Source organism: Epinephelus lanceolatus, chromosome 18, assembly GCF_041903045.1.
Source record: "Epinephelus lanceolatus isolate andai-2023 chromosome 18, ASM4190304v1, whole genome shotgun sequence".
Taxonomy (NCBI): domain Eukaryota; kingdom Metazoa; phylum Chordata; class Actinopteri; order Perciformes; family Serranidae; genus Epinephelus; species Epinephelus lanceolatus.
In genome coordinates, this window is record NC_135751.1 from 13,994,367 (window position 1) to 14,014,946 (window position 20,580).

Sequence of the window (20,580 nt, forward strand, 5' to 3'; positions counted from 1 at the left end):
GGATTTTAGAAATGGTTCCAAAACAGGAGGTTAATGGAGTTGGCTGGAGCAGCTAATTGTGTGGGACATGTGCTTTGGCTCCATCTTGTGGTTTGACATTATATGGTGTAACATATTGCAGGAATGCCCAGATTGCTCATTAATTCCTAAAAATAACCTGAGGGTATTACAGGGAAGAGCGTGGGTAGCTACTTTTTAAAAACAAGATAAACATTTAGCCACATGGATGAAACTATTCTTTGAGTGACTGTAAAATTTTCAGTCAACCTGCAAAAACCCTGTTCTGCTGAAGTATCCATTACCAAGATACTGAAGCTCTCTCCCCCTGCACGGCTGTGGTTTTATAGCAGACCATGACCTCTGATCTCCTTGTAAGGAAGAATACAAGAAAAACATAATCGTAATAGTAAAGTATTACAGAAAAACACACACAAAATTCATTCTGCATTGTGTGACCTTTCATGATTTATTTGCAGCAATAATAACAAATCTAAGCAAAAGATATGGTTTAAAGGTTCTTAATATGACACTCAGAGCATTAATATAGCAGTAAACAAGTATTTGCTATTCAATGATGTAGTGGAGTGATAGCGTCCTGAGCAGAGAATGAAGTCACGCTCCCTCTGTGTGTGTTGTAATCTGGGCTTCTCTGTTTTTTGTTACAGTAATGCTGGCCTAGCTGCACATTCATGTTAGTGCATATGTATCCCACTGGCTAGCTCGTTGCCTTAGCTCTGCACTGCGCTCATATGACGGTTAGCGCTGATATCGAGACGGCAATGCTCACCCTCAGTTGTTTGCTGCTATATTAATGCTCTAAATGTCCAATGCAGAACCTTTAAAGCCATGTAACAGCACAAAAAAGGCCTTTCATGATGCTTCAGCAAGTTAAATACTTATTGTGAATGCATGTGTCAAGAACAAAATGTGTGTATTTAGGCAAGGAAATGATTTGTTGGAGGACTGAATGGATAATGACATAATATTGAACTGAATATTACTGTGTATATTATTACTCACTTGAATTAGCTGCATCTAAATGCAAACAGAGAAAAGTGACACGTTTTCTCTCATATCAAAGCATATTCATGGTGAAGTCTGGACCCTCTGACCCTCTGTAGTGACCTTGAGGGGTCCCTGAACCACACTTTAAAGGTTTTAAGGGAAGGAGGGGAGGGGCCATGAGAAAAAAGTTGTGGTTTTTAAGGAGTGAGGTTTCCCCTTCAGAGTCAGAATCAGAAATACTTTACTGATCCCAGAGCGAAAATTATGATTCATTACAGTTGCTCTGATGTAAAGAATGGAGGATTATAAGAAGTAAGAATAAGAGTATGAAATAAAGTGTGTCAATATAAAGCAGTAAAATAAAGTACAAATAAGAATGTGTATTAAAATGAATAAAATAAATACAAATAAATAAAATGTGCATTATGCTACATTGTTTAACACCCGTGCTTAAGATCTAAAAATCAAAATATTAAAATAAAATATATATCGTCACTGAGCTGAGGCTGTAAGTGTGACAGTGAACTACAATATATACATCAGCATCAAAACAAAAAACACAATAGAATCTGAGTAAACATGAGAAATATGTACAGTTATGTGCATTGTATGTTAATAAAAACTACTGCACTGCTGAATACTTGCACAGAATATTGCAGGAGCTGAACTATTGCACCCAGTAGATACTTCTGAATTATAAATGCAGTAAGTTAAAAAGGTTCAAATGAATCTGTTGAGTCAGAGCAGCTGGCAGTCTGAGAGAGAAGTACAGGTTGGGCTCCTGTGGCTCTGGATCCTGGGGGGACAAAACCAAACTTCTTGAGTCCACCCAGGAGATGGATGGATGGAGCGACCAATAAGTGCTGACAACGTCTTCCGCAGCAGCCAATCAGATCGTCCTGCCTTGGAGTCACACACAGGACTCGTGCTTATATACACAGGTTGAGCTCCTCTGTTGTGTTTTCAGTTTGCAGACAGGAGTTACAGGCGGAGATGTACGAGAGCAGCTCGTAGTCTCTGCAGCTGGTGGTGGTATTATCTCTGCAAAATGAAGGATTTGTGAAGATGCATTGAACGACAAAGCTGGACTCAGCTCGCCTCTCCTTTTTCAGCCCTAAAATAAGAAAAAAAACCATGATCATTACCACAAAAGAAAGCTCAAGAAGAAGCTGGGTGTCCATCAAGAGGCCCGATCAGAGTTTTGGATCGCCGCTGAGGATGAGTGTGAACTGAGCGACGCGCATAGTTGAAGTGAACGACTGGAGGAAGAAAAGCGAAGAAGTGTGTGTTTTCTTAAGCCGTTCTCAGAGTGGGGGATGTCCGGCAGAAGTGGAGGAGCGCCTCGGGGGTGCAGCAACCCCAACCTGCAGCCCCTCAGAGCCACAGTCCCATACCAGCTCCAGAGGGGCTCAGCTCTCCTTTGCAGGGAGGTCAAGACGGGTAAATACACACTCAGGGGGAGGCATTCATTTAAGCTGCACTCATTTCCATGTGGTCCAGTGTGAAAAAGTTTGCATGGTGTCACTTTATGATCAATATGTACCTCAGAAATGATCCTACCTATGGTCAAGTGATTCACACATTTCTCCTTTTCTTTATTGTATCACAGAGAAAAGTAGAGCTGAGATGATTAATAAATGGACAGAAAATTAATGAGCAACAATTTTAATTAATGGTTTCAGTCCTTTGCCAAGCAAATATGCCAAACATTTTGTCATTCCGCTTCTCCAGTGTGAAGATTTGCAGTTTTTTTTCCTGTTTTACGCCATTGTAAATTCAATAATTTAATGCTTTGGACAAAAGTTGGGGGTCTGAACAACTCTGATGGGCATTTTATAGACAAAACAACTTATTGGTTAATGGAGAAATGAATCAGGAGATGGATCAATAGTGCAAATAGTCAGTAGTTGGTTGCAGTCTTAAGGAAAGCACAAAAAGTCAGTCCCAGGCACTCACCAACTGTGAGTCAACAAGTGTTCATTTTCGAATGACTGAGTTCTCACATTTTAACTCATGCTCTCATGCAGAAATTATTGATAAGCAACATTTAATTTAAGAAAAGTACAACAAATTATTAGATCAAGAAAAGCAGGTTTGATTTGGTGATTTCAAAAGCCACACCTCTCTCCAACTTTTTACTCGATTTGTTGTCTGAAAAGTAAGTTTCTAATGTGCCATGAGAAAGTTAAGTCAACAATGAAGGCTGCTAAACCCTGAAAAATAACACTGTTCTCATAATGTTATTTGGACACTCAGTCGCCCCTTTGCACTCTGACCTGTGGGATCTCTGCTGCATGCTTCATGCGAACACAGCAGCAGCTTTCAAGGCCTCTTTGTTGTTCTTTAAGTGTGTTTGTGCAAGTCACATCTGCACATTGTGCCGTGTATTTATACATCCCGTCTGCCCTGCAACATGACAACATACCGTGTGTGTGTTTGTGTGTGTGTGTGTGTGCGCGTGTTTGGTGGTTGATGTACTGTTGCCAATGCTCTGTAGTTGCATGGCTTTGCTCCAGGTCAAAGGCATGGGTCCACACCTGCCAGAGATTACAAAGAGCTGCCAACATACACACACACAACTCTACACACTGAGCGGCTATTGGTGGGGAGGAAGCCTGGGAGCAATTTGTGAACAACTGGTGTTAAAATACTGTTTAGCCCCTCTAAGAGGAGTTTTTCTACACATACATGCAGTGTTACTACAAGCTAAACGTGATCACACAGGCAAGAATATTTATAACTCCTGCAAGACAGACATTGTTCTGACAAGTATTGAGTTAAAGCTTACACAACCCTGACAACTCACTCACTTAATATGTCTGATTTCTGTCTCCAAAAGCTGACAGGACAAGTGCTCGCCCACCGAAACCCACCATCCGGAGAACTCTTTCTTTGGATGCCATCGTTGGACCCTATCTGCAGGGACAGTGGCCCAAGGAGGCAGAGTGCACAGCTGTCACCTGTGTCAATGACAAAGCCACGCAGGTGAATATTAATACATCATGCAACTGTCAAATTATTGGTGATACCTTGGTTGTGATTACTGTAATTTAACAAAACCCATGATGTGGCAGTCTGTTATACCAGAGCTGCTGCTGGTGTGGTAGCGTGTCCCTGTAAAACCTGTTGCTTCATGTCACAGACCAAATGTTTCCCCTGCCTTGCTTTTCTTGTATGTTAAGGATTTCTATAGAGGACAAGATATCTGATGTTGGCTCTGCAGGTGTCTGGTGGTTCCTGTTGAACGCTGCGGGTGAAAGGCAGCCAACTGGAAATAGTCGTTTTTGTTCTTCTTTAAACTCTGCTGTTCTTCCCCTCGCTCCCCCCCCTCGACTGTATCAGCTCTTAACTAGTGCACAAAGCCCCGAGTAACATCACCAAGCTCCGTGGCTTCGCCATCGCTCCTGACACAGTTTAAACCCGAACGAACCCCCTTTGCCTCCATTGTGAGGAACAGACCCCTCCTGACCTCATTATACAGACACCCCATCCCCCAGCACTCAACGCAACCACACACATACACACCATCCCACCCAGCTCCTCCTGCCATAGTTCCTCTGAATTACTTCAGATGATATAACTGATTGTTTGTTTCATTCTTCATCAGGCACATTGTTGCACTCCCTCAGTTTTCCTGCAAAGCATACATAACATCTCTGATGTGGATTTATACATTTGGAGATTTTAAAATGATGAGATTATAGTAAGTCAGTTAGTTTTTATGTCTTTGTCATGCCGAGCATTTTGGCAACACCACATGGGATTACAGGACATCACTATTTCAAACATCACAACAGTGTGACATACATCTTCTGGCCATACATATGCAAAATCAAAAGAAAAATAACATTACTTTACACAGTAAGGCTGCAGCTATAAAATAATTTATAAAATGGTGAAAATTTTGATCAGAGCTTCCCAAAGCCCAAGATGGCGTCTTCAAATGTCATGTTTTGTCCACAACCCAAAGATATTCAGGTTACTGTCATAGAGGAGCAAAGAAACCACAAGTATTCACTTTTTTTTTTTTTTTTTTTTTTTTCATAAAAATGACTGAAATCGATTAATCTATTGTCAAATTAGTTTGTGACTCATTTAATAGTTTACAACTAGCTGGTTAATCGATTAATCATTGAAGCTCTATTACAAAGTGGACCGTGGATTATATTATATGTGTAGTTAACCTTTTATTATGCAGTAATTTTACAGTTATGTAAGTGTGTATGTGGACAAAATTCTATTATGGCAGGCCATATAATCCAATGCAGTCCAACAACAACACAAATAATTAATCAAACCATTCTAAACAAGAAATGTGTAAGGCAGAGTCTATCTCAGGGTCAGTAGATTGCATTTCAGTGTAAGTTGTTCTTGTTTAATGCTGAAATAAGTAGTCCATCAACCAGTTTGTTGATCAAAAGGAAAGAATTGCCAATAGTTTTGATAACCAAAAGGCATTTATCAAGCAAAAGTACAAAATATTCCCTTCCTCCAGCCTCTCGGATGTAAGGAATTTGTTGCTTTTCTCTGTTTTATGTAACTGTAAGTTGAATATCATTTTGGTTTTGGACCAGACCAAACAAGCAATATGTTGTGGCATTTTGCAGACTGATAAATACATAGTTAATCAACAACAACAAGTCAATTAATAGTCAAAGGAAGCGTAAGCATTAGCATAAGTTGCAGCCTTATTTTTATTATTGTGGCCACACTGTAAACAGGAATTACGTGCACATTACTGCATCATCCAAGCTGGAAACACTAGCCATATCAGATGAAATGTTCAGCTACCTTTGAGTCTTTTTATAGGTTTGTCTCCCATGATCCCCCCCGTTCATGTTTTGGGCAGGGTGGGGTTGTTGGTGTTGGATGATTCGGGGGGGAGTTGGCAGCTGTAACTCTACACCGATGTCACTGTATGACTGACTCATGCCGCGCTCTGACATATTTAGCTGGGGCATCGCATTATGTATGAGTCGACTGGACAGGACAAGATGGTGTCTGCGTTCTCCCGCTGGCAGTTGTGGCACCAATTTTCTGAGTTGTGAGGACGACACCTAAAGAAGAGGTCGTATTTTGGAGACAGAGGGCATGACATACCGCAGACAGTGGGAGCTAAATTTGTAATATTAGCTGCCTTATGAATGGCATGGACACCGGTGAGTGGATCAGTGTGTGAGGCAGTTGACAGGAGGCACCGCAGCTGTGAGTATCTGACCCTGTGAGTCGACTCAACCTGGGTTTCACCTGGTGATTATGAACTGCCAGGCGTCTGCTCCCAACCAACAGCCAGGAGCAGCCAACCAGACTCCCGCAGGAAGAAGATCAAGAGTAAATGTGAAGAAATCGGTACGGCCGTTATGAGTTGTGATTGACAAAAGAAGAAGTGCACAGGAAAGTCCTTGTTTTCTGTTTGTCTTAGTTGTTTTCCCTCCACAGTATGTGACTTTGTGAATAACAAGGTTACTGTATGTGTAAGTGCACTGAGGTGTTGAGTGCTGATGCTTGCACTGTATTTATAGACTTTACAGTGATGTGGTTTGGATGTTTTCTTATGTGTGTGGAAGCGGGGCTGTTTTGCAGCTCAGGGTGGTTTTCTTCTCGTCTTCCTCTGTACAGCTGTTGTGGGGCAGGTGTGCAAAACAGCTGTGGGGCTCCACTTCTGGGTTGTACTCTCAAGTTGTAGTGCTGATTGGAGTTCACTGGGTTTAACAGAAAATGGAAGAGGGCCTCCAAAAGGTCAGCTAGAATTGCTGCCAAAAAAAGGCCATTTCTACCACAGTCCCCTAAGGTTTGTGAGACAAACACTTGACTCTTTATTCACCACACTGTAATAATATTTTTTTCAAAGACCCCAAGTTCCTGGGCAGAGGTGACCCGAGGAAGGAGGAGTGCCGGCGGACACAAGCGCTCGGCGTCGTGGGGCAGTGCAGAGCACCTGAGGGAGGCAAGTTAATCACTATAGCAGCTCATTAATCAGTCGTCCTGTTTCTCAGTCATACTCACAGCCGTCACGCTGCACCCTCCCACTGACAGCATCAAACATTAACAGCCCCTGAGGGGGAACAGGAGTAACCTCTCCCTTTTCAGAATGAATCACAGTGACTCCCTGAATCATTTTTCTCTCCATTCTGCCCTCAGGTGGCCAAGCTGAGGAACCAGCTGCAGAAGCGCTCACGCCACGTCCCTCCCCCAGCGGGCTATGAGCTCCCCCACCACCCCCTGCCAGCAGGTCATGCAGCAGGCATCACTCAGGTAGCTTTGCTCTTTTGTCTTTTGATGACATGTGAGGTGAAGACACAAAGGACAAAGTTTTCATGATGTCTACTCATGTCAAAGTGTCTGCCACGGGCAGACTAGGAAGCTCTTAGTAACAGGGATATAAAAAACTAGTGCTTTTCTTAGGAACTGCTGTCATCACGTCTCCTGTGTTACTGCCATGCTGTCACATAAAGACAATCTGAAACCAGCATATCACACTATATTGTACCAAGGGCGACATCGTCAGTCAGACATTGGCAAGTCTATATATATATATATATATATTTATATATTTATATGATTTGCAGTCCCTTAAGGCGATGAACCTTCAGTACAATAAAAGCAGTAATGGTCAATATTGCTGGTCTCTGCTCTGGGACACAAGATTTTGTATCAAAATGCGCACACACCTGACACACAGGTATATGTGTATGTTTTATAAAAATGATGAAACTCTAAGTATTTCTCTGTGTTTTTTTTTTTAATCTAGGGTTAACATGTAACCAGCATGAGACAGGAGTTCAGTGAACACACAGAGTGTCTTTGCTTTCTTGTGGTATTTGGAGGCATTTGAAGACTGGTCACTGATCTGATATTGGGGGAGAGAAATTTTTATATCTTCCATCCCTTGTGGAAATTACTCATTTTTACTGTACAATTCAAACACAGGCAGTATAGAACTAGACACCACAGCAGAATTTTGCCCAAGTAAAGAAACACAGCTGCTTTAAGTACACAGTAAGCACACTCCCTCTCCACTTGACTGTATTTGACCTGTTCTTCTACAGACACTTCCCCGGATGCCACTGAACAGACTCGCCCCCCGGCTGCGACGTAGTGTTGAGGGCCTCAACCTGGAGCTGGAGGAGGTGTTTGTTTCTGAGAAACCTGACGATCAGCATGAGGTGAGGCCACTGAGCTATGTAAATTCAATAGTGGTAAACTATAAACAACGAATATGGAAAATTTTAATATGTAACTGCCTTTTCTAAAAGAGCCTAATCTCATTCAAAGTCCATATATTTAAAGGCCATTTTGTAATTTGTAAATTATAATTTGATCTCAGTTTTGATACTGAGACTGTGGGCCTAAGGGCAAAAGTATATTTTGGGCCCCTGTCAAAATACTGCTCAAGTACCAATAGCAATTTGAGCTTTGATATCAAAAATCCAAAACTAAAATGTCAACATTTTGACCTAATGTCTGAGCAGCTGCATAGCTCAGGTTAGCAACCTTGTTGTCATCATACAATCTTATTACAATCATGAGAAAATTAAATTAAAAAGTCATCTGTACTCTACTTGTCCCTCCCAGAGAGGGAGCCACACTCTGGCTTTTATAGTTCCTTTGCCTAGTCTGACCCTTTTGCTTGTTTCCTCCGTAATATTCCAGATCTTGGATATCCCAGATGGCCACAGGGCCCCTGTCCCTGTCCAGAGATGCAGCAGTGGCTCTCAGAGTGAGCCCTCCCCCGGCCCTCTGGATCTGGATCCTTCCCTCCTCTCTCCTTCTCAGTCCCCCTGTCCTCTAGACCCATCGCTTCTGTCACCTTCAAATTCCCCTTCTCCTCTGAACCCATCTCCTCTGTCTCCATCACAGTCTCCCTGTCCCATGGGAGAGCCAGGTGAGACAACTCTGCATTTCTGTAGTGTGCTTTTACAGTGCAGGTACGCAGAGGTTTTAACAGATATATGTGTGTAATTTTTGTTTTATTAAAAGTTTGGATATTTCTGCCCTTCCTTGCAGAGCGGGTGCACTGTGAGACGCTGTGTCCCACTCCGTCGACGTCGCTCCCATCATTTGCACTGGATCCTCCTCTGTTGCAGCCATGCTCTTCCGCTCCTCGTCCAAACAAAAGCTACTGCTTCCCGCGCGAGCCACCGGAAGGCTGCGAGAGAGTACGAGTGTGCGAAGAGGCGATGTAAGTCAGACCAAAACATGATGCATACATGATATAATTGTATATTAGTCACTATGGCTGGAATAAGCTGCAAGGGGGCAACAATTTTACTTTGGAACTCCACTAACATCCCCTACACAGGTGTTTGCAATAATATTCACATACTTATCCATACTTAACATCACTTTTCATGTCCATAGTCAACAATAATAAGCACATCTGCTGTGGTGATGTTGCTTTCCGGACTCCGCCTGCGAGATCAGCACATAGCCCATAATCTACTGAAAAGACCACAATGGATAAATGACTTTATCTAAGACCCAGCACTGTTCATACTAGGTATTACTCCAGATAATATGACAGATAGAGAAACAATTAATTTACTGAGGATTCTGCTCCTGATGGCAAAAAAGACTAAAACAGCCTCCCAGCATAAACAAGTGGAGAGATAAGGTAAAAAGAGTTTCATATGGAAAAAAATAACAGCAGTGTCTAATGAACAATGGTCCTCGTTAATAGGGGCGATGCCTGAACTCTAGTCATCTCTTCTTTTTCCCTTTTTTTGGAATAATTAGCACTGCATTTTCAAGACTAAATGAATCCATTGGTTAATTAGATCTAAACATTAATTGTATCCCTGTGTCAAATTATGGCAGATTAGCAGCTTTTTTCTGTTTGCCTTTGTGTTTTTAGAATTTCTCTGTCTTTTCTTTCCTTTATTAACAAGTTTTTTTTATTTATTTACTTTTAAATGTATGTTTTTTGTATGTGGATTTTTTTTCTCTATGGCTACAGCATGGGGATGAAAAGTCCAAGACAAAATTTTCACTCTGTGGGAGATTAAAGTTAATCTTGAATTTTGAATAATGTATTATTTATTAAACTATACAAAAGCAAAGTTTTTGCAGCCCTTGTTGATTCAGAGTCTTGGGGTACATGCCAACTACTCTCCTCCTTCTCTTTACCTCCAGGGCTGCCTGTCAGGATGAGCCTCTCCTCCAGCCATCCTGCCCTGACCCCAATAAAGTCAACTTTACCCCCCACGGAGGCTCCGCTTTCTGCCCTGTCAGTCTCCTGAAGCCCCTCCTGCCCTCCATGGACCTCCTCTTCCGCGGCCTGTCAGTCTCTCCGGTCACTGGCTGCCCAGGTCAGGCCTCTCCTACCAGGCACCTGGGCATGCAGTAGGTGGATATCTGAGCAGAGCCTCCCCTCAGGACTACACCACACTGATGCACTGCCAGGACCTGCAGGAACTGGAAATGTTTTGTATGCCAGCAGATACCTGTGGTTGCCTACTGTAACGTGCCATGATCACTGTGATGTCAAAAGACTTTGAGACATACTTTAGATTAACTTTGGCCTAATCGGGCTGCTGTATTGATTATTTCCACCTGCAGGATGCCTTGTTGAAACTGATATTTAGCTCATCAGCACTTAGTATTTCCCCATGTGGGCTGTGGATGAACTCCAGGACTGAAGTTCAGGGAATGCTGGGAAAACTTTCCAGCTGACTGAGTTTTTGACGTTATTCTTTTTGATAAAACTGTTTTAGTTGTGCATCAGCATTTCAGACAAAGACTGCAGTGTGTGGTAGGGATTTTTCCATTTTCAATGTCAGAGGAAGTGAATTCAGAGTCAAAAACCCAAGCACTTAGAACCTGAGTATTATTTTCTTACTCTACTTTCGTGTTGATTAAAGGATTGCTAAGTTTAGATGAACTTTCAGCTTGATTTGATGAACAAAGTGCTCGATGGGTTTGTTCCTGAACTTTTAGAAATCTGCTGGTTAAAGAGGAATATGTTTGGCCCATAGTTTAATGGTGGCCTGCTTTTCTACAGATGTATTTCTAGGAAAGATATATATTTTTGTATCTTTGTAAGGAGGCTGGTCATACTGTTTTTGTATTCACTGACAGAAATGTGTTTCTGTTAATGCTTTAATGATTTATAAGCAGGAAAGGATGTTTTTATTAGCTTTACTTGCCAACAGCGGGCATTGTTCCAACCAAACTTTTGCAATGTAGGTTTTGTTTTTTAAAGAATGAGTGGGTCAAGCTGAGTGTTTTGTGTATAATCTGAGCCTCTTTGGACCATATGGTTCTGGCCAGAAAGCATTAATGTTTCAGTATTCACTTGGACATGGAAGAGGCTGATTTCCCTCTGCTCAAGTTAATGTTCACTGTCAGTATGATCCTATGCAACACTGATTACAAAACATACCTATAGTTGAGAAAATAGGTATTATTTGTGAGGTATTATTTTCTCTGACCTGTTTCTGCACTCTTTTCATACATGTTTTGTTTAGTGTGCTGTTGCCATTGTGAAGAAAAATAAAATACCCAGATTGTCTGGGCGGTCAAATATAGTAAATGCTACTTATAATTCCTGTGGTTTTGTTCTTGTTGTTGTTACTTGCCTTTGACACGTGGATTTGCGGTTTTTAAATCGAAGCACCGCCCTTTTCACCAAAATCTGCTTTGTGATTGGACAAGAGATGATCGCTGTTGCCTGACATGGACCAATGAATTTAATCCACATCCTAGGACGACAAAAAGGCACGCGACTTTTTCAAGGAAGGACCTCGTGTTTTTGTAATAGCTGTCTTTGCTATTGCCATATCATATAACACGGCCAATTTAAGTCCATTATCACAAAAACAATTCGCATTTCTGCAGTGATACTCAAGTATACTGTGTGTACAACTTTGAGGTACTTGAGTGTTTAAATTTCTGCTACTTTATACTTCTAACTAATTATATTTCGGAGGTAAATACTGCACTTTTTACTTCACTACAATTATTTGACAGCTTTTATTTACTTTTAGGATCTAGATTATCAACACAAAATATAAATTAATTAATATATTTTAAGATAAGGCTTCATTAATTCACACCTTACAGCAGCTCAAGAGTCAGGAGCAAGCAAAAAAAGGAGTAAAAAAGTAATTGAATGCTAAAAATTGATAAGAAAAATATTACAAGAATATCAATAAACCAGAATAAAAATAATATATAATCTATATGAACTAAACACATCTTTCACTTAAACAGATACTGTATGTCCATGATTGATAGATGCACAGGATAACTGAAATACACACATACTATGTATTATATTTACTGTAAAGATGTAGAAATATAGTCCACACATTTTATTGTACAGTACAAGTGGTAAAATAGTGCACAATAGGAAATTGCACAGGCATGTTACACAGTATAAATATAAAGGACTTAGATATGTACATATATATGTGAATATGTACGATCATTAATAAACAGAATATATATTCAACCTGCGGTAGAAATAGTGAAAATTACCTGTAGTGTTGTAAGTCGATGATGTATTGTATGATGACTTAGTATGGGTTATTATATAGTATATTATTACAGGTTAAGATACCCAACACTATCTAAAGTAATTTATCCCCACTTTTTAAATTTAAGTGATGTAAACATGAACGAATCGCCATAATGTAAGATTATGTAAATCTGACCAAGACCTAATGAGTAGGCTACTTTCACTGAGTATTACTAGTCTTACTTTTAACCTAATGTTTGAGTACATTTTTTAAATGCAGAGCTTTTATTAAAATAGTGTATTTTACATTTCTGTTTTTACAATGGATTGACGCAGTTACACCAAGCACACCATAATGTTTTTGTGTGCAAGATACAAATTATCAAACTGAAGCTAATTGTTCAGGCTCAGCTGTCGACACCACTGAGGTCCTTCCTTAAAACTCATTTCCCTGACGCGACCGCTTTTCGCAACTAAATATAGGTTTTAATCGCTCAATGAAAACACCAGCTGTACTCTGCTGACAGCACTGTTTCATATTCCCCAGCGGGAATGGGATGTTTTTGATTTTACAGCCGTCCCGGAGGAGAATCTTAGCTCCATCACAATGACAGAAAATAAACAGATGCCATGATATCTGACTGTCTGTGCAGCTCCAGGGAAGTCACGGTAGCGTTAGCAACCTCTGCAAATTAACTGTTAATGTGCACAAGAGGGTTTGAAGGAGAAAAACTTTACCTGCCTCACTGACCCACACCTAACGTAACAACGCGAGCACCATTTCCGGGCTCGTGACATCGGCTATAGTGGAGCGGGACGTCGGAGTAAGGGGCGCGGGGAGCGGAGCGGTGTCGGTTAACATAGCCGGGCTGGTGGGCGACAGCATGGCTGCGGGAAAGGGAGCTGGCAAACCCTCCTCGATGTGGGACAACATGCGGATACGGTTCATCGTTTGCTTCCTCGGAGTCTTCGTCTGTTACTTTTACTACGGAATATTACAAGAGATTATGTGAGTAACACCTGGCTGCTTCATGTTACATGTCGTCTCTGTCCTGTGCCAAACTCCATTTAAAAAACAGCTAATTTAATGTTGGCTTGCATGTCGAAAATTCCCTAATCAATACAAGCTTTATTTAATTTGACATAGCTATAAGTAGTGTGCAGCTAAGTACGGCATGTGCCAGTGCCTTCAGTTTAGTCGCTATACAATCTCATACGAGATGTACAGCGTTTACTTTACCGAAAATCTTGCATGCAAATCTTACATTAAATCGTCAGATTTTTGAATGGAGTTTGGTGTGACATTTGGTCATATTAGAAAGCATTGAGCAGATGGTCTCAATTTCTAATTCAATGAAGCTCTTGAGTCATCATCTCTCATTAATAGGGTAGTGATGTCATGTGCCTCCAATACATATTATCTTTCATAGTTTGATTAAATGTCCATTATCAAATCAAACACACAACAGCTGTCGTTATTTGTGGTTACTTAGATAGTGAATGAAGTCAGGGGAGCTCAGCCTCTATGGCATATCACATACGGAGGCATGACACAGATGGTATGTTGTCACCTAAGTCACTAGAGCTGACAGGGATCATATCTGGTTTCAAAATGATGACCTTTCACAAAGCTAAATGATTGACTTTCATTTAATATTGTTATTTAAAAATATTGACTAAAGCTGCTGAGTACTTGGTGAATCTTGAACAATGACACCAGCAAGCAGGCAAAAAATACTGCTGCTAATTCTTGGTCCACTAACAAAATGTCACCACCTCCACCACCACCTGACCCTGTCAGATGTAACTTAATGCATTGTGGTATCTCCTCTCTGAGCGGCCTTTTCATAGCACGAAGACTCATGAAAGCACACCACCCATACTCCTGCCAGGACAGCCATTGTAGCCTTCTTTATGCTCACATTCATTGTCTGCAATCCGTTGCACTTAACACCCTGCCTTCTCTCTGACTCTTCCAGCACTCGAGGTGATTATGGCCAGGGGGACCAAAAGGAGAAGTTCAGATTCGCCCGGACATTGGTCTGCATCCAGTGCATTATCAGTTGTCTGTTTGCTAAGATCTGTGAGTATGTGGTGTATATAAGAGACACAAAAACTAATACAAATGTTTAATTAAAAAAAGCATCCAAAATATATTTCTGAAGCCAGATTTTCCTCTTTGTCACCAGTGATCCAGTTTTTCGAGGGCTCCAAGCCGGATCTCACCAAGAGCTGGCTCTATGGGCTGTGTTCCCTCTCTTATCTTGGAGCCATGGTGTCCAGTAACTCCGCCCTTCAGTATGTCAACTACCCCACACAGGTAAGTCTGATCTTTTCAGATGGAGCAAAGTTAGTCACCTAACATAATTCTTATGGATTTATTAATGCTTGGTGCTGTCGTATCCTAAAGCTATATTTTTGTCCTGATAGGTTCTGGGGAAATCCTGCAAGCCCATACCTGGTAAATCTGATAACATCACTCCTAGTTAGCCTTCTGCTTTCTGCCTACATATCATCTGGATACCTGCATATCACAAACATCATTTAATTTTACAAAAGGAAAATTATCATAGTTTACCCACTCCCTCTCCCCTTTGACAAACAACAGATTCTGATATCTTTCTAAACTGTATAAGGGCACTATGAGTAAGCAAATACGTGTCACATATGTGGAGTTGAGAGCACACATGCCAGTTACAGTATGTCCTGTTTGCACATGAATGTTAATCTTGCCACTCAGAGCTTGGTTATCTCCTGTTACATGTATGGAAACACACACACTCTTACACAATCCATATTTTCCACTCTCATGGGTGAAGGCCTGACACTGTATCCAGGGCAGGATTAACTCACACACCAAGACATGTCACCCTGGTATCTTTGGTATCTTTGGCTAAAACCCATCCATCATGCTGTTGTTGTGTTGTTGCAGTGATGATCCTCGGGGTGACAATACTGAGGAAGAGGTACCCGCTTGCTAAGTATCTGTGTGTGCTGCTTATTGTGAGCGGTGTAGCGCTGTTCCTCTACAAACCTAACAAGAGCTCAGCTGTTGCAGATGACCACATTTTTGGGTTTGGAGAGATTCTGTTGGTGAGTTAATATCACTTTATATTCCATCCATTGCATTTGTAATCCGATTTGTTGCTATATTTTGATGATCTACGTCAACATTTCTGTTAGCTGGTCTCTCTGACATTGGACGGTTTGACTGGTGTGGCCCAGGACCACATGAGGGCTCGCTTCCAGACGAGTGCCAACCACATGATGCTGAACATCAACATGTGGTCCACTCTGGTGCTGGGACTAGGTGAGTTCAGCAAGCTCTGCCAAACTCTTGTCTGATGGAATATGTGCCACGAAGTGCCAGGAAGCATGGAAGGTTTTAATCCAACCAAAACTACACCAGGCTGATTGGCGCACCTGCAGCCAGAGAGGAGAAATTAATGAGCAGAATCACCTTGATATGGTTCAGTGCTGCCAAGACATAGCAGAATGAAACAGAAACACAGGTGCAATGACCGTCCTGTTGCAAAGCTTTCTCTGAATAATTATTACACTGAACTCTAAAAAAGGTTTATGTATTTGTTGGCATATTAATGGCTTTTTGTAACACTATAATGTTAACTTTTACACTTCTCTGCACAAAGTTATTAACCAGAAACATTTTGCAAGTTGTCTTTATACAAAACTGATGTAGTGTTTTTATATTCTGGCACTCAGTGGCACACAGTTGCTTGTTCTTGAGCTAAAACTTGTAACTGTCAATTAGGGTTTGGCTGATGTATAAATGTTCAAATCAGTGAAGCCAAACACTGGACCAGACCGAAATAACAAATTTTGAGTGGAACATAAGGTTGTCTGACAAAAGTTCAGCACAGAACGATGCTCTGTGACGCCCGTGGCCAGTTAGGGCACTTCTTTCAGGGCTTCGAATCCAAACTGTTACCATACTGGTGCAGTTTTCTTGAGAGACGGACTGCCATGTCTCCTCTTGTCACCTCAAAGACACATGAACTGTTTAGTAAACAAACACAGTCTGCGCTGCCGTTTGCCTCCGCTGAAATTTGATCTCCCTCATGTTGTCACCTTCAGCTCGACAGTAAATTGTGCACCACCAGTCAGACAGTAGTGGCTCCGACCTAACCATTATTGTCATATATTGTGATTCAGGTATACTATGCAGGATTGTCGGTTACTGTTTGTAAACACACTCACCAGTGAAAGTAAAAGCCAAGCCCGAATTCACTCGTTTGGTGTTTTGCATCCCTATCGCGTCCCCCGACACAGAAAATGTAGGCAGAAATATAGGTAGAGGGCAGAGTCTCTGTAGATAAATACACATCCACACACTTCTAGTGAGTCGTAAGTGGTGATGGAGAGGGATTACTAGGAAATGCCTGCATAGTATATCTTTAACACGCAGTATACTTGGGTATTCTGCAGTTCTGCATGTCTTGTAAAACATCTCATTTAAAGTCTGGGAGGGTCTAGTATGATCCGAACTGAAGGTCCAGATAAATTAACCTGCTTTAAATACAAATTGAGGTCTTTTATTACCACGCTGGTCTCCTTGAGCTGCTTGTCCTCTGTAAAAGTTTATCAAACAGCAGCTCTATGTCATATCGTTTGAAAGTGTTTTAGTATCTTCAGCTGAGTCATATCATTGCTGTCGGTATGATATGCTGTAAAATGTTTTGTCATTGTTGATTTGTACTGTCTCAATAAAGTCAGGATGAAGAGCTGCCGTGGTGGAGTAGTTAATGGCAATCTGAATGAGTCAAAAAAAAAAAAAAAAAAACCCAAACAAAAACCAATAACAGCTTCATTAGAGGCTCTTTACGAAAAGGTGAACACTATTCTCTCAGGAGCCGAAAACTCATTATATTCATTCAAGGCGAAGTTTTCAGTGTTATCTTTATAGATAAGGAATGCTGCACCTCAAAGCCGTCAGTTCAGTGAGGAGGTTGCCGCAATATGCTGAAGAGTAAGGCACATAAAACAATATAACGAGAGGCTTTCTAAGGTTAGGCAGTAATGGGCTGAAAGATAAAGATCAAAAGGTCAAAGCCAGTATTGGAAAGGAGAGACTGTTATCATTTTTATAACCAAACTAATTGGCAGTGCCTGCTATCTCTTAGTAAGTTTTCATCTCTCCTGCACTGCTGCCTCCCTCTATCATAGGCCATATTACATTAAAAAAGCTATATTTATTTTTCAAAGTGATAAATTCAGTTTCATGCTGCATAAGATACCTTCAGAGGTCTTCAGTTGTAGTGTCTGTACATACTCAAAGACACTCCTGCTACCTTTTATAAGAAGTCGATAGCTTTGAAGTGCTGGTATTTCCCAAGATACTAAGGTATTGTTATGCCTTCACTCCCACAAATCGACGCCCCCACACCAAGGCTTCATCTAACTGTTGTTACTGTGTTACACCACTTGGTGGTGCCATATGCCCACACTATTACCACTATGATCTGATTTTCTCAGAACATCAGTGCCAAGGATGAGACAACTATATGTGACATGCTGTTGTTGAAATGACATTAATGTTGTTTTCTTCCTCTCTGCTCTCAGCGATATTGTGGACAGGGGAGGTATGGGAGTTCCTGAGTTTTACTGAGCGCCACCCGAGCATCATCTACAATATTCTTCTGTTTGGACTGACCAGCGCTTTAGGCCAGGTGGGTGGATGGATACTGGTATGAGATGATGGGCAATGTTGGCAGATGCCATTCCTTAATATGTTTTTAAATAATTCCTTTACCAGACCTTCATCTTTATGACGGTGGTGTACTTTGGGCCTCTGACTTGTTCCATCGTCACCACCACAAGGAAGTTCTTCACCATCCTTGGCTCCGTAATTCTGTTTGGCAATGTCATGACTTCGATACAGTGGATTGGCACCATTCTGGTGTTCCTCGGTGAGAGTTAATTCTGGCTGAACATTTTGCTGCCCCCTCTCGATTTACTGCCACAGTCTTGCTCCTCCCCCCTTGATTTTTCTCATTAATGCAGTGTGTCGCTGTAAAATCAGTAACGGACTGTGATGCAAGCAAATGCTTTCAAAAATAAGGTTGAAGCCTTCAACTGTAGCTTGAGACAGTTACTGTATGTGTTTGTTGTAACAAACAATTAGGTCCAACTGGGGAATACTTAGGCTTCCTACGCAAACCATTTGGTTGAGTGGTAAATTATGCATTGAGAGTATAGCTGAAGGGGAATCAGTAAATATAACACTGACATACAGTATTTTGGGAGGAAGCTGGAATGCTCAAGTTTTTGTGAAATGTTTGCATTGGTGAAATCCAGAGTGTAAAATCATTTCTGTTTAGCTGCTGAGGCTGTCCTTTGCTCCTTAATCACATCTTTGGTTTTCTCTCCTTAGGTCTCGGACTGGATGCTAAATTTGGCAAAGCCCCCAAGAAGACGACACACTAAAACATCTGGAGCTTTTGAGAGAAAGATTTCAGAGGAAAAACACTCTATAGCCAGTATCTTACTTTCATAGGACGTCCTGTACAGGCATACTGTATGTGCCTATGATTTGTAGTGTGGTCAGATTTTTAACTTAACTGTATTTAAAAGAGAGTCCAGCTTCTGTTGTGTACTGTTGATATATTGGAGAGACGATCAAGTCCTGAATGAACTGTGATGAGCACTAATTTTTTTTTCTTTTTTTTTTTTTTTAAACCACAAGATAGCACACTCGGACTGGCAGAAAGACACAGGTGGAAAATGTTGTATTTAGACAAATCTTTGTTTCTCAGACCAGCTCACCTCCCTTGGATGGACACTGAAACCAAACAAGGCCTAAGACATACATTTCCAGCATTTATCTCATGAACTTGCCACCAAAAAAGGCTTGGTTTACAACTGTACAAACTGTTGCTTGAATATGTGTAATTATCGCACACAAAGTGTATTTCTTGGCAAACAATCAGCCAAGTATCATGTCATTTATAAAACATAAACGGTTATATGTAGCCTGTGTTACGTCCAGTCTTACTATTGAATTGTTTTTACTTTTATTTTCTACAAGTTGAAAATAACTTGCCATAAAAGGGACATTGTGATATTTTCACTGTGATTTTCTTTTTTATTTATTACACAGACTTTACCTGAATAGTTCACATCAGTCAGTTGAAATGCTCCTCTCTGACAGGGCGCTGCTTGTTGGAAATGGCTGTAACCAGCAAATATTTATTGATGCTGCAAGCAAAATCATTACCACCAGCAACTTATGTATCTGTTAGCCAACCAATTAAAAAGTGTACTACTAAGTTATTTGGTGGTGGAAAGCACATTTACTCAAGTACCCTACTGCACAGTTTTAAGGTACTTGTACTTTACTTGAGTATTTTCAGTTTCTGCTACTTCACACTTAGACTCAATGAGATTTCAGAGGTACTGCTAAATATTGTACTTTTTCACTCCAATACATTTATTTAAAACCTTAGTTACTTTGTAGATAAAATAAAAATGAGATAAGAATAAATTATGATGATTGTTTTTACCAGATGAAGCTTCCTGGCAGTATAGAAAGTAATTAAAATTAGCTCCAATTTTACTAGCTGCAGCAATTAAGTGAACACACATGAACCCATTAATGCATCAGTCATTATATGGTTATAATACTTCCTTATTGAAATGAGTAATTTTGCATAATGAGTACTTTATGTATAATGAGTACAATTTTTTTTTTTTTTTTTACAGTTGTTACTAAAGTAAAACACCAGAGCAATTCTTCAACTCTTAAGACAATTTGACTACGGATATTGACAAAGTTTTGTATTTTTGAGCAAAAAAAAAATAAACCTGCAACTAATATGCAGCTTTATTTATTTATTTTTTAAAATCTCCTTTTAAGAAAGATGTTTATGTAATGGCTGCTTTAAGGGGAACTATGCTCTAAGGCAGTCCAAAAATATTAGTTAACATGATCAACTCTCCTAAATTCAAAGCTAGAGGGCTAAAACTCAAATTTGTGATGTCATAGAGTATAAAGTCTGAAACTGCTCCATAGACAATGAATTGTGAAAGGTGTTAAAGATGACACTGAGAACTCCTAGGGGAATGTTCAGAGTATATGGGTACATTTTCTGCTTCAGAGC

At 40.7% G+C, this 20,580-nt stretch overlaps 2 protein-coding genes across 3 annotated transcripts; both read left to right on the forward strand.

Annotated features, from left to right (window-relative positions):
• The first annotated feature begins 2,182 nt into the window (after positions 1–2,182).
• Positions 2,183–11,529, forward strand: fam117aa (family with sequence similarity 117 member Aa). 2 transcript variants are annotated; one of them, XM_033643724.2, is made up of 8 exons: positions 2,183–2,445; positions 3,845–3,990; positions 6,857–6,952; positions 7,147–7,260; positions 8,055–8,171; positions 8,659–8,890; positions 9,013–9,187; positions 10,138–11,529. In XM_033643724.2, exons 1-8 carry the CDS (start codon positions 2,322–2,324, stop codon positions 10,349–10,351), a joined length of 1,218 nt encoding a protein of 405 aa, XP_033499615.1. In that variant the 5' UTR covers positions 2,183–2,321; the 3' UTR covers positions 10,352–11,529. The 2 variants fall into 2 exon arrangements, with proteins under 2 accessions (XP_033499615.1, XP_033499616.1); XM_033643725.2 differs by lacking the exons at positions 2,183–2,445; positions 3,845–3,990 and adding an exon at positions 6,120–6,354.
• A 1,375-nt stretch (positions 11,530–12,904) lies between these two features.
• On the forward strand, positions 12,905–19,550 carry slc35b1 (solute carrier family 35 member B1). The gene is made up of 9 exons (XM_033643890.2): positions 12,905–13,472; positions 14,443–14,546; positions 14,653–14,783; positions 14,894–14,924; positions 15,396–15,556; positions 15,647–15,773; positions 18,044–18,150; positions 18,237–18,390; positions 18,855–19,550. The coding sequence occupies exons 1-9, from the start codon at positions 13,348–13,350 to the stop codon at positions 18,905–18,907; spliced, it is 993 nt and encodes a 330-aa protein (XP_033499781.1). The 5' UTR covers positions 12,905–13,347; the 3' UTR covers positions 18,908–19,550.
• The last annotated feature ends 1,030 nt before the right edge of the window (positions 19,551–20,580 follow it).

Excerpts from the sequence above, each read along its gene's own strand:
- fam117aa (XM_033643724.2), top strand. The coding sequence starts at position 2,322 with ATGTCCGGCAGAAGTGGAGGAGCGCCTCGGGGGTGCAGCAACCCCAAC. Across the intron at positions 6,953-7,146 it reads GTGCAGAGCACCTGAGGGAG|GTGGCCAAGCTGAGGAACCA; the intron begins GCAAGTTAATCA and ends TTCTGCCCTCAG. Across the intron at positions 8,891-9,012 it reads CTGTCCCATGGGAGAGCCAG|AGCGGGTGCACTGTGAGACG; the intron begins GTGAGACAACTC and ends CCTTCCTTGCAG.
- slc35b1 (XM_033643890.2), top strand. The coding sequence starts at position 13,348 with ATGGCTGCGGGAAAGGGAGCTGGCAAACCCTCCTCGATGTGGGACAAC. Across the intron at positions 14,784-14,893 it reads ATGTCAACTACCCCACACAG|GTTCTGGGGAAATCCTGCAA; the intron begins GTAAGTCTGATC and ends TTGTCCTGATAG. Across the intron at positions 15,774-18,043 it reads CACTCTGGTGCTGGGACTAG|CGATATTGTGGACAGGGGAG; the intron begins GTGAGTTCAGCA and ends CTCTGCTCTCAG.